This window comes from Diceros bicornis, chromosome 3, assembly GCF_020826845.1.
Source record: "Diceros bicornis minor isolate mBicDic1 chromosome 3, mDicBic1.mat.cur, whole genome shotgun sequence".
Taxonomy (NCBI): Eukaryota; Metazoa; Chordata; class Mammalia; order Perissodactyla; family Rhinocerotidae; genus Diceros; species Diceros bicornis.
The window spans coordinates 82,144,452-82,156,479 of record NC_080742.1 but is presented as its reverse complement, the minus strand read 5'-3'; the positions used below and the strand labels follow the sequence as shown (position 1 = coordinate 82,156,479).

Genomic DNA, 12,028 nt, shown 5'->3' with positions numbered 1-12,028 from the left:
CCCATATAAAGTGGAGGAAGATGGGCATGGATGTTAGTCCAGGGCCAGTCTTCCTCAGCAAAAGAAAAAAGAGGAGGATTGGCAGATGTTAGCTCAGGGCCGATCTTCCTCACAAAAAAAAAAAAATTCACCTTATTACATTCATCTTAGCCAAAACAGATAAATCAGAGGGTAATTACTAGTATAACATAGGCTCTTCATTTTACAAGAGGATTCCTGCATCCCAGATCTTTAAAATATCAATTTCCTCTACGGCACTTGAAATAACATTTGACATACAAACAATTTTGTGGACACATACCTTTTGTATATGATAAAACACATTTATACAGGCATTTGGCTTCAATTTTTTATATTTTTTAAATACAGGATGCCAAACACAGCTTAGCATGCTGCCATATACAGAGATGCACTCAATAAATATCATAACTTTCTAAGTCAAATCTTGGATTGGTTGCTTTGCTCTTTTCTGGGAATGCAGCCCCCCCACACACTCTAGGAGTGGACCCAGTGGGTAGGTATATGTGACCCTGCCCCCGGCCAGAGTAGATTGGTTTAAGACTGAGCACTTAACCCAAGCCAGGCCAAACAGTGTCTTTCCCCAAATTTTTGTCTTAGGATCAAGGAACACATGAGTTAATCCCTTTCTAGTAGTGGGAGCTGCCAGATGTAAAACCAGATGTAAAACTTGAGAGGTCTTAGTCACCATGTTCCCTGCCATGTGCAGAAACTGATATAGTTATTTTTAGCAAAGAGAATGAAGCCAACATGGAGAAAGAAACAGATGAGAAATGATGAGAGTCCTGGAGATGATGAGAGTCCTGGAGATGACAAGAATCCAGGAGATGACAAGAGTCCAGGAGATGACGAGTCCAGAAGATGACGAGAATACTGGAGATGAAGGAGGTCCAGGTTATGTTCAATAACTGGTCCCCAATCTCTCTGAGGCTCTGCCTCACCTCTGCCCTCACCACAGTTTAGCTGGGTGAGATATTCCACTTCCTCCTAATAGATTCACATAAGCTGGCTCAGGCTGGACTCCTGTCACTTCTCAGGAAAAGAATCCTGACGGTACAAATAGATAAAAGCAAAACTGATTCACCTGAACTTTCTCCCCACTAATTCTTTTAACAGATTCAACCAGATGGTTTGGCATAATGAAGGCATAGGCTAATTTACATGAGGTTCCTATTCAGAGACAGAAGGAATGTATTCATTTTGAAATATATTTAAAACAAATGTAAGTTTCAGGCACTATACACCAACACAAATCTGAAGTGTTTGATCACCGTGTCACGCACATAAAGAACTTGTCTTCTTCCTGTCAGAAGATTCCCACAAATTGACTGTTGGTTTGGAATCTCTGTGGGAGAGAACAAGACCCAGAAACTGCAAAGGCTTCCTTTCTCAGAGTTCTTTTTGCTTCTGGACCCCTCGATAATGCAAGAGGCATGAGAGAACTTTCTAATCTAGAAGTGAATTTTTCTAATGAATAGAACAAAACTTAATGGTACTGCTTCAGCCAGATTTGGAACTCATGGTGGAATTCATACAAGTCTGGACACAAAGACTCTTTGACAATGCCAACCTTTAAGACGGGCTCTATCGTTGGCAGAGGGAGAACTACCTGCTAGCGTATCCCACTACAGGGGTTGTTCTTCCAGGCTGCAATGGAAAGACACAAAAGAGGCGCAGAAGTGCAAAGACTGGCTGCCTTCTAAGAATGCAATGGCTAGACAGCGCTGGCGGGCCCCTCCACCTGTGCTGACTTGGAGTTGCAGAGTGAAGCTGACGTATAGACTCATAGAACCCTGGCCACAGCATTCCATTCTGTGACAGCACTGCTTCAGGGGGCACAGACGTTAATGACCTGGTGGCCCCAGGGATGGCTTAAACCTTGGTGCTCTGACTGCCCCTAGCTCGCAGTCTTCGTTTCCAGGTGCCCTGCTCCTCATTAGACACTTGATTCTGGGGTGCGGCAGAACTTTTGTCCTGTGGTACTCCCCCATGCTTTTGGGTGTGTTTCTCTTTGGTTTGCTGCCTGGAAGCGTTGTCCCTTTGGACAGAGCTCTCTCTGGTCTGACTGGTCCCTTTATGGGCTTGTGTCTCTTTGACAGGCTGCTGGGTAGGGGCCACGCCATCCTGCTCTGGGGGATCCAAAGCAGTCTTATTCTTCTGAGACCTTCCCCTTTTGTGAACCTGTTCTCCTCTCCTTGGATGCTCCCCGGGAGCAGACCCGTCCACTACTGACTCTGCAGAGGCCTTTTCACTCTCGAGAGGTCTCCTGTGCGGGGGGTGACCCTCTTGAGTTGGTTGATCACCACTGAGGGTAGTTGTAATTTCTTGAGATAATCCTCCAGAATTCTCTGTTTTCAAAGATGGTCCTTTTTTGGACAGAGCTACCTTCTGAACCAGGTCATTTGAGGGAGGCTTGGTATGGGTCTTTTTTCTGGAATAATGTACATTTTCCCTTTTCTCTTCCTGTAATTGGGGATCTTCAGGCAATGGTTCAGCGTGGGGTGGCTCAGGAACTTCTGGTGTAGGGACTTTTCTTCTCTGGTTCCCCTCAGGGCTCTGAGGAGGGCTGGGGTTAGGGTGGTCAGGTACCTGTGGGGCAGTCGGCCTACTCTGGGATTCTGGTTGCAAGGCCGTCTGACGGCTTCCAGGCGGTGCCTTTTTCAGAGGTGCTGGTCCTTTAGCTGTCTCTCTTTGAGAAGGGAGTTTTTTTTTTCTAGCTCCCATCTGCTGCACTGGCTCTTGGTTTTGGGGTGAGACCCGCAGATCTGGAATCTTCTCACTAGAGGAGCGGCCTGCTTTTAGAGCTTGCCTTTCCTTTGCAGGCCTCGAATCATGACCAGCTCCCGTGTTCTCAGGCAGCTGCTGTTTTGCAAAGGGAGTGGGAATGTGAGGGAGCCTAACCACCTGGGCCTCCTCTTCCTGGGGTGGATCAGGGGCGGGTTGTGGTGCGTGCTCCTGGACAGGTGGACTGATATGAGGGAGCTTCACCTCCCTGGCTTTCTTTTCCTGGACTTGCTGAGGACTGTAGTCCGGATGGGAGCTCAGATTCTGTGGTGGTTTGGAATGGGGAGGGCTGATGGGAGGAAGTTTACTGGGATCTCCTTCCTGAGCTGGCAGAGGCCTGGGAGAGGGAGTCATGGTTTGATGTGAGGCTGTTCCTAAAGCCTCCTCCCTGCTAGGGGAGAGGAGTTTGGGTGTGGGCCTCCTACTCTGCAGGGGAGCGAGGACCCGAGGCTGGGGCAGCCTGGTGGGAGCCAGCCGGCTTCTGGGAAGCAAAGTCATTGGGTCTTCTTTGTTCTGGGTCTGTTTGGTATTTGTTGAGTCTTGGTGTTGTGGCAATGCTGGGAAAGGAGTGCTGACTCGGACAACTTCTTCTTTGGAGGCTCCCACCTCCAGAGGTTGTTGAGAATCTCCCAGCGATGGTCCAAGCGCCTTGGCCCCCTCAGGGAGAGGAGGATCTCTTAGAGGATCATGATGGGAACTGTTGGGTGGCAGACTGGCTGACTCAGTTTCCTCATCCTGGGCTCTCTGGGGGCTGAGGGATGCTGGGCAAGGCCCCTGTGGAGGTTCAGATGGGGTTACCTTGGCCTCCCCCGATTCCTCATCTTGGTCTGGCTGAGGGCTGTGGGCTGGAGGTGGGTCAGAGTGCTGAGGAGGCCCTTGGGAAGGAGAGGAGGAAGGCTGCCCTACTTCACCTGCTTTTACTTCAGGTGTCCGGGCTTCATTTTCAGGGAGATTTGTGGTTATTATTTTTGAAGAAAGATCTGATTCTTGAGCATCCCCTTCCTTCTGGTTTGGGGATAGGTCTTGGGCCTGCTGGGGAATACAAAGCGCTGATGAGCTGGGCTGTGGAAGAGGCTCAGCATTGACCTGGCTATTGGGAGAAAGCTCTTTTTGATGGGTTGCTCCCTCCTGAGCCACTTCTTGGTTCTGGGAGGGAGCTAGGTTCTGGTTTTCAGAGATCTTTGCATGAATCTGCATTCCGGAGAGATGCTCTGTTATCTGGCCATCTGCCTGCAGTTTTGCCAAGCGCCTTGGGGATGGAACCAGGTGTGCTGGTACTCCAGAGGGAGTCTTCTTGCTAGGGGGAGCTCCTGCTTTGATATAAAAAGAAATTAGCTAAAAACATCTTAACAAATACAACTATGTAACTTTAGAAATTAATCACAAAAAATATCTTTCCCTTTTTTGATGTACATAGGCACCTAAGAATAAAATTACACATATAGCAGAATTTAACTGTCCCTTCTCCTTGGAGATACGAAGTGCCTAGAATTCTCTTATTTAGTGGAACTTAGGACAATTTTAGTCAACTGAAAACATGAACTTTAATGAATAAACACAAAGAGGCTTATGCACAGAAGCAAAAATTATTTCCAGGTCTGAGAGTGGCACGAAAATTTTCTAAGCAAACAAGATTTCAAATTTTCACCACCTTAGAGGTCTATGCTGCTTTTCATGGTAGAAACTAGAAGATGGACATCTGAGCCAGATGAAGTCCTATTTGTTTCCTTGTTTAATGGCAGTCCTCTGTGAGGAGCTGTGAGCTCTGTGAGGAGTCATGTCAGTTTACCAATACCTGGCAAGGTGCATGGAGCACAGCAGGCACTCAATAGATAGGTGATGCAGAAGGAAGGAAAGAACAGATTTGGTGGAATCATAAGACATCGTGGCTCAGAGAAGCTGCTCCTGAAAGTCCACGATCCAAGCTGCTATTCCCACCCCCACCCCTAGGGCTACCCTTTTCCCTCCAATTCTACCCTGGCTTCAAAAATGGCTCTCAGAGGCCACTAGCAAGGTTGACGTTGCAAATGGGGATTCCTTCCTTCAATCACCACGGGAGCAAGTTCTCAGAGTGACATGTCTCTGGTCTCACGAGTGTCTCGTGAGTGTCTCTGGCCTCACGGACACAATCACCCCAGCAGGTACCTGTTTATGATAGAAGCCCTGATATACTCAGGTAGCCCAAATATCATCTTAACTCAGGCCTAAGGACATGGCTCTGAAATGCTAGTGGTCAGAGGCTCACACCAGTTCTTCAAGGAACAGCCTTGAAGAAACTAGTCTCAGTTCACTTAGGGGGAGACCTGATACCCAGAGACTCCAAACCAAATTAGACCTCGGAAGTGATCCCGGAGTGGTCCATCCCCAGAAGCAAACCAGGCTCCTGGCCACCTCTCTCCCCACAAAGCGGGATGAGCTTGGACTACTCCAGCTTCTCATTGAACCTCCTCGTTTGGACATGTACCCTGTGCATCCAGGCAATCCAGATGTCTCTAAGGAGGGGGAGGGGAAAAGTGAGGACAAGGAAAAGCTTGTCTCTTGGTGGGGTTTCTGAGGGGATGCCCTGTTCATCATTCTTATCTCCCTAGTTTAAAACAGTTATAAATTATGAATTTAGTCCAGAAACAAGGTTAAAATAAAATAAGAACAGTGAAAATATCTAGAATAGGTAAATTCATAGAGACAAAAAGTAGATAAGAGGTTACTGGGGGATGGGGGAAGTTATTGTTTAAGGGGTATAGAGTTTCCGTTTGGGGTGATGAAAATTTTCGGAAATAGGTATTGGTGATGGTTACACAACATTGTGAATGCAATTAATGCCATTAAATTGTACACTTAAAACAGCAAATTTTTTTGTGTGTGAGGAAGATCAGCCCTGAGCTAACATCTATTGCCAATCCTCTTCCTTTTTTTTCCCCCAAAGCCCCAGTAGATAGTTGTATGTCACAGCTGCACATCCTTCTAGTTGCTGTATGTGGGACGCGGCCTCAGCATGGCCGGAGAAGCGGCACATCAGTGTGCACCCAGGATCCGAACCCCGGCCACCAGTAGCGGAGCGCGCGCACTTAACCGCTAAGCCACCGGGCCGGCCCAAAACAGCAAATTTTATGCTATTTTTTTTTTACCACAATAAAAAAGTAAATTAAAAAGGATAGAAAAATACAAGAACAGTGAAACCCAAGGCTGAAGGTTCTTTCCGTCTTTAAGCACTCCTAGTTTCAGACATACAGGATTTCTTTTTTTGCCCACTTTCACAATTTAACAATTCACATAATTTGGCAAATGATAGCATGCCCTTTATTAGAGATAAAGGCACCACTTTATGGACCAGTAAATTGCTCAATTTTCCCGTTTGACTCATCATCACCATCATCATTTTCCTCTATCATTAGTCAGAATTCTGAACAATAATTTGCAAATATAATTTTATTTTATGATCTTTATGACAAGAACTCAGAGTGGTAGTTGAATCAGCTTTTTAAAAGCTTTACTGGAAGCACCAACTATTCCCGAAATAGGTTGTATAGAGACAAATGAAGGGTAAAATCATCCCCTATACTGAGTTGTGAATATAGTGTTTTTCCTTATTTTATAGAGATTATATTGTTTAATCAGGCTTTTTTCAGTCTTCATGCTTTAGAAATGAATATTACCTGCACTGCTATAGGGAAAAAAAATAAGACAACTCTGTACTTTAATTAAGTACATTTTTAATTAATGGTACATCTAAAGATCTCGAGAGTTTAAATTACTCTGTGCCTAAAGTTACTTCTTCATATGTGCATTAAAGGAGAATTCCATTAGCCTCTCCCCCAGTGAAGGTTTACATTCCTGGGTCCAGGCTGATGGGCATGCTCTACCCAGACTGATGGACCTCTCACTTATTTTTATCGCTTTGTGCCTTTCTCATCATTAAGAGTAGAAATTAAAATTTCATTCTCAGTTACAAATTAGCAAGACAAAATTACTAAAGATAAAGCCATGTATTATCACTTCAAATACATGGGAATAATTTTCAGTTTGCATTGATACAGAACTACTGCTTCTGTGAAAACAATGCCATTGGCCATCAGATTTCTGTTTGTACTGAAGCCATGAATAGTCTCATCCAATTGGGGAAAACCTCAGCTCTGGAAGATCAGAGTCCAACAGTGTTTCATAATATTATACGTAGTCGTTTTCGTTTTCGTTTTTTAGAAATGGGAGTTTAAAGTGATTTCTCTAACCAAATTTATGATTATTGGTGAAACTGAGAATACAAAACTAAGGCTTCCTATTTCCAGTTCAGTTTTCTAATTGCTCAGACAAAACTGTCTTTCATAGAATCTTAAATATTTTTTATTTCAATTTCTTACCTTTGACAGCTCAATTATACATAAAAAATATTATACTCCATGTACTAAAATTATTGATTTTTGTTTCCAAGGGTCCCACTTATGTAAGTAAGGTAAGTATTTGTGTAAATATACCTCAACTATAGAACTTAAAATCAGAGCAGCCCAGCTTAGAGCAGAGGCAAAGGGTAAGAGCCAGCCGGACCTGAGGAGGTGACCCTGTGCGGGCTCTGCGCCTTGAGGTGATTATGCTTGGCCCCCACCCTCCTGAGGGGAACCTGTAAACATCTGGCCCGCACTCCCCAGCACATACTTCACAGCCCTGAAACTCAGAGAGGCCACTGGCTCTACTCTTTGGCCACTAGAGACACTATAAAAACTTACTAATGGGATTATGTTATTTAGAATTTTTAATACTCACTTGAATAATGTCTGGCCAGCACAAAGTCACCTTATGTGCAAGTTTATCCTTAAACAATCAACTGAAAAAAGTAACTTCCTCCACAGATTAACTATATAAATAAAATAGTGTTTGTCTTCTTAAGGAAACACATTATTTTCGAAAATACTAAATCTGCCAGAAGAACAGGAGTCTGTTGAGGCTAGTGATTTGATATATTAATTACAAACTCTCCCATCCACTTTTTAAAGCTGAGATTATACTAGTCAATAACTGGATGGCCAAGTTTCAGTTATTAAATGTACCTGAGAGTGATAACATTTTTACAAATTCTATAATTCATACTTTTCATTAAATCAGCCAGGCCTAACTTAATTATTCCAAATAAATGAAGTTTTATTATGCCCCTTAAAATGCGAGTCCACTTTCCTATGCACACATTATCTGGTCTATTAATTCACCAGATGGCAACTGCACCCAACAGTCAGTGTTCCCAATGGTTGTAGAATAAGGAAAGATGGAGAGATGGAGCCCTGCTGGCTATGGAGGCAGAGTCCCGCTCAAGCGTCACCATTCACAGGTACCTCCAGTGCTACTGATTCAGAAACACACTTTCTTCAGTTACTCAGAACTGGTCTGGCTCAGGCGACTGACTCATGTTTATCCAAACCCACACGGGGCTGATTTAAAATCCAGACTGCCAATTTATTAATTTACAACGGGAGATGGGCCTGGCTCAGGGGTCGGGGCAGGGTGTTCTAACGTAGGGGACAACCTCCTCAGGGACAGGTCCACCGGGGGACCAAATTAAAGATCAGAAGGTTGCTGGGTTAGCAAAGATTTAAGCAAAGGGAGCCAGATTTCCTCAAGAGAAGCTTCCATGGAGCTACGGACGCCTCATTAGATACACCACGCAACTCACCAGGCAGAGCTTTCTAAAGCCCCAATGCCCAATATGGACTAATCAGAGCAGAGCTAGACAAACACACTGGCACCCTCCTAATTTAACATCCCCCCTTTGAAGCCTGAGCACCGTCCTCCACTCCTCCATTAATGCCTGTTTTCAGACAGGGGGCACTTGCTTCAGGCACTTTCCAGTCAGTAGGTTGTACCCTGGTCACTTGTCTCTTGTGAGACATACATGGAAGGAAAACCTCCGTCATTATCTGTTGGTTGTTACCAGTTTCACACTAGCCTCATTCCAGAATTCCAGGGGCAGCCGACCTGGGAAAAGTGTATAAAATTGCAAAACAACACAATTAGTTTGAACTCTGGCAAAATCATGACCTGGCCTGCCTCAGTCTTTGCCACCAGGCAAACAAAATCCTACTTGGCCAAAGAGTCTCAAAGGCTAAACCACCCGTGTACACAAAGCTGCATAACTACTGCATGACATCCACTCAGCAGCAAGGGTCTCGTGTTAACAGCTGACAATACGTGATATGTGAATGCAGTTCAGTTCATTGAGGACCTTCTTTTTTTATTATTAAGGTGGTAAAACACACATGACATAAAATTTACCATCTTAACCATTTTTAAGTGTGCAGTTCAGTAGCATTAAGTACACTCACATCTTTGTGCAACCATCTCCGTCATCCATCTGCAGAACACTTTTTGTCTTGCAAAAAGGAAACTCTGTACCCATTAAACACTAACTCCCCATTCCACTCTCCCCCACCCCTGACAACCACCATTCTACTCTCTGTCTCTATGAGTTTGACTACTCTAGATACCTCACAGAAGTGGACTCATACAGTATTTGTGTTTTTGTGACTGGCTTATTTCGCTTAGCATAATGTTCTCAAGGTTATCCATGTTGTAGCATACGTCAGAATTTCTTTCTTTTTTAAGGCTGAATAGTATTCATTGTCTATATATAACACATTTTGTTTATCCATTTAGCCATTGATGGACACTTGGGTTGCTTCCATGTTTTGGCTATTATGAATAACGTTGCTATGAACATGGGTGTACAAGTATCTGTTCAAGACTCTGCTTTCAATTCTTTTGGGTATACACCCAGAAGTGGAATTGCTGGGTCATAGGTAATTCTATTTCTAATTTTTTGAGGAACCACTATATTGTTTTCCATAGTCGCTATACCATTTTACATTCCCAGTTTCTCCACATCCTTGCCAACATTTATTTTCTATCGTATTGTTTTGTTTTGTTTTTTATCATAGCCATCCTAATGGATGTGAGGCAGATTTGGCGGAACCCTTTAAATACATCTCAAAATACTTATGTACCACAATTCTAAGCTAGGGTTTTAGAATTCCCAGATTCCAAGGAGATATACTCTTGCATATCCTACATCGTTTGCTGTGCATGATCCATGAGGCAGCTGGGGAGCATTAACTTCAGCTAGCAGGACGGTAAACTGCAGCTCAGAACAGCTAAGCAGCTCGCCCAGGGAAGCAGCAGGGCCAGGACCAGGCTCACATCCTCTGACAAGCGCCCTTCCACTACACTCCGCAGTGCAACATTTTGAGGGCCGGGGCAAGGCGAAGTAAAGGTGATAGAACTTTCTTGGGCTGAAACAACACTAAATACAAACCTGCCAAGCAGAACATCACCTCAGCCCCCTAAGGCAGCCAAACTTCTGGAATGCCGAGTTCTGAACCACGAGGCTGACTCTTATCTACCACAAACCTCCAAGGCGCTGCCTTGTGTGTCCCTGAAGGGCAGCCCTCTGAGTTCCATTACAGTCACCGGGACAAGCAGAGGTTCAGGTTCAGACGGCTGACTCATGAAGCTCTTTTGTGGAGACAATCACCCCAGGGGAAGTACAGCGATTAAAGATTAAAACCAGCTTTAGCCTGGTTGATGAGTACCCAAATAACAACTCACAGATTTGTTTTCTTTTCCATGAAAAAAAAAAAAATTCTGGCACGAAAGGGAAGGACAGTACCTGCAGTTGGAGCCAAACCCTTGGCAGCTTCCTCAGACAATCCAAGGTATTCTCTAACGAGCTGACTCAGTGTTTGGTAGGCCACATCCAGATCATCTACAGTAAAGGAGAGAGTCTACTTTAAAGCAAGAGAATCATATCAAAATATAGTCAATTTGGTGTATTTTTTTTGGTGGTATTTTTTGGTGGTAATGATTTTTTAGCTACATTTAATTTTATGAGTATTGTGGTAGGTAGAATTCTAAGACCCAATGCCACTCCTCCCTTGCATAATCTCATCCCCTCGAGTCGGCAGAACCTATGAACATGATGAGATATTACTCCTGTGATTATGTTGCGTTACACAGCAAAAGGGATTTTTGCAATAATTAAGGTTACATATCAGTTGAATTTGGGCTAATCAAAAGGGAGATTATCCAGGTGGGCCTCTCTAATCACATAGCCCCATAAAAGCAGAGTTTTCTGGTAGCAGAAGAGGAAGGCAGAGACTCAAAGCATGAGGAGGATTTGATGTGCTGTTGCTGGCCTGAAGATGGAGGGGGCCACATGGACAGGACCTGGGAGCAGACTCTGGGAAATGAAGGCAACCCTTGGCAGATAGCCAACAGGGACCTCCATCCTACAACCACAAGAAACTGTATTCAGGCAGCAATAAGAATGTAGTTTGGAGCAGATTCTTCCCCAGTGACCTTATACTTCAAAAATCAAACTTGGCTGAAAGTTACTGACCTGCATTGATTACTGCATCAAAATATCCTGGAAATTTCTGATTAACTTTAACATAAAGGTCCACTCTGGAGACAGCAAATTCAATCTCTACACGACTAAATAATCCTTTTCTCCGCAAGTATCCCTCATATTTTTTCTTGTTCATGGGTACCACTAGGATATAGCGAGGCTCAAAAGAGGAACATTTCAAACTTCTCACACCCTATGTGTTTAAAGAAAAGATAATAAATTAAAAACAAATACACGATTTAGAAACCATTTTGGAGATGTCTGACAATATAGGTATAATAAGTAGTGTTACATTGAAGAATTTATTTTATCTGTATAATTAGCTATTATTTTCCTATAAATATTTCAAGATCAGATTACTTCTCTCTGTTCATCAAACATTAAACTATCATTGGAAATATAAGAATTCATTCTACCTGGTATTCTCTAACTAATCATTCTTATGAATATGACTGTTAAAAAGGAAAATTGCTAGATACAAATAGGTACACTCACAGCAGTACTGCATCTTTATTACTGAAAAGTAATTTCAATTCTACATCTCAAAAGGCATCCTTGCAGCACCAGGAGACAGTGATCTTACCAGAGAGGAAAGGCTCCTCTGCTACCCTTCTGTCTCCTTGGGACTCTTTCTGTTCCTAAACTGGCAACCTGGTTGGTTGGTCCCTATTATATCTCAGGGCCTCTTCCCAGTGCACGGGAAAGCCAAGCTCACGATACCCTGATACCAGGAGCTCAGAAGGTGAAAGAACAGCAGGTAGTGGTCTGTGGATATGGGGGGCTGGGTCGTGACTGCAGCTCTCCAGTTACTGTAGACTCCGTGCAAATCCCTCAAGCTCCCTG

The 12,028-nt window shown here is 43.9% G+C and overlaps 1 protein-coding gene across 7 annotated transcripts in view; it reads right to left on the bottom strand.

Moving 5' to 3' along the window:
• LRGUK (leucine rich repeats and guanylate kinase domain containing) overlaps nt 1–12,028 on the bottom strand; it is a 109,808-nt gene that overhangs the window by 39,879 nt on the left and 57,901 nt on the right. For 5 of the 7 annotated variants that reach the window (XR_009216762.1, XM_058530256.1, XM_058530264.1 and 2 more), the window contains exons 14-15: nt 11,177–11,378; nt 10,448–10,543 (exon numbers count right to left, since the gene is read on the bottom strand). Coding sequence is in view for 6 of the 7 variants with exons in the window: in XM_058530256.1 (XP_058386239.1) it covers nt 10,448–10,543; nt 11,177–11,378 (298 nt within the window). In the remaining variant the exon portion in view is untranslated. Of the gene's footprint in view, nt 1–104; nt 4,113–10,447; nt 10,544–11,176; nt 11,379–12,028 lie in introns of those variants that run through there. The other 2 variants (XM_058530238.1, XM_058530248.1) reach the window with 1 other exon arrangement.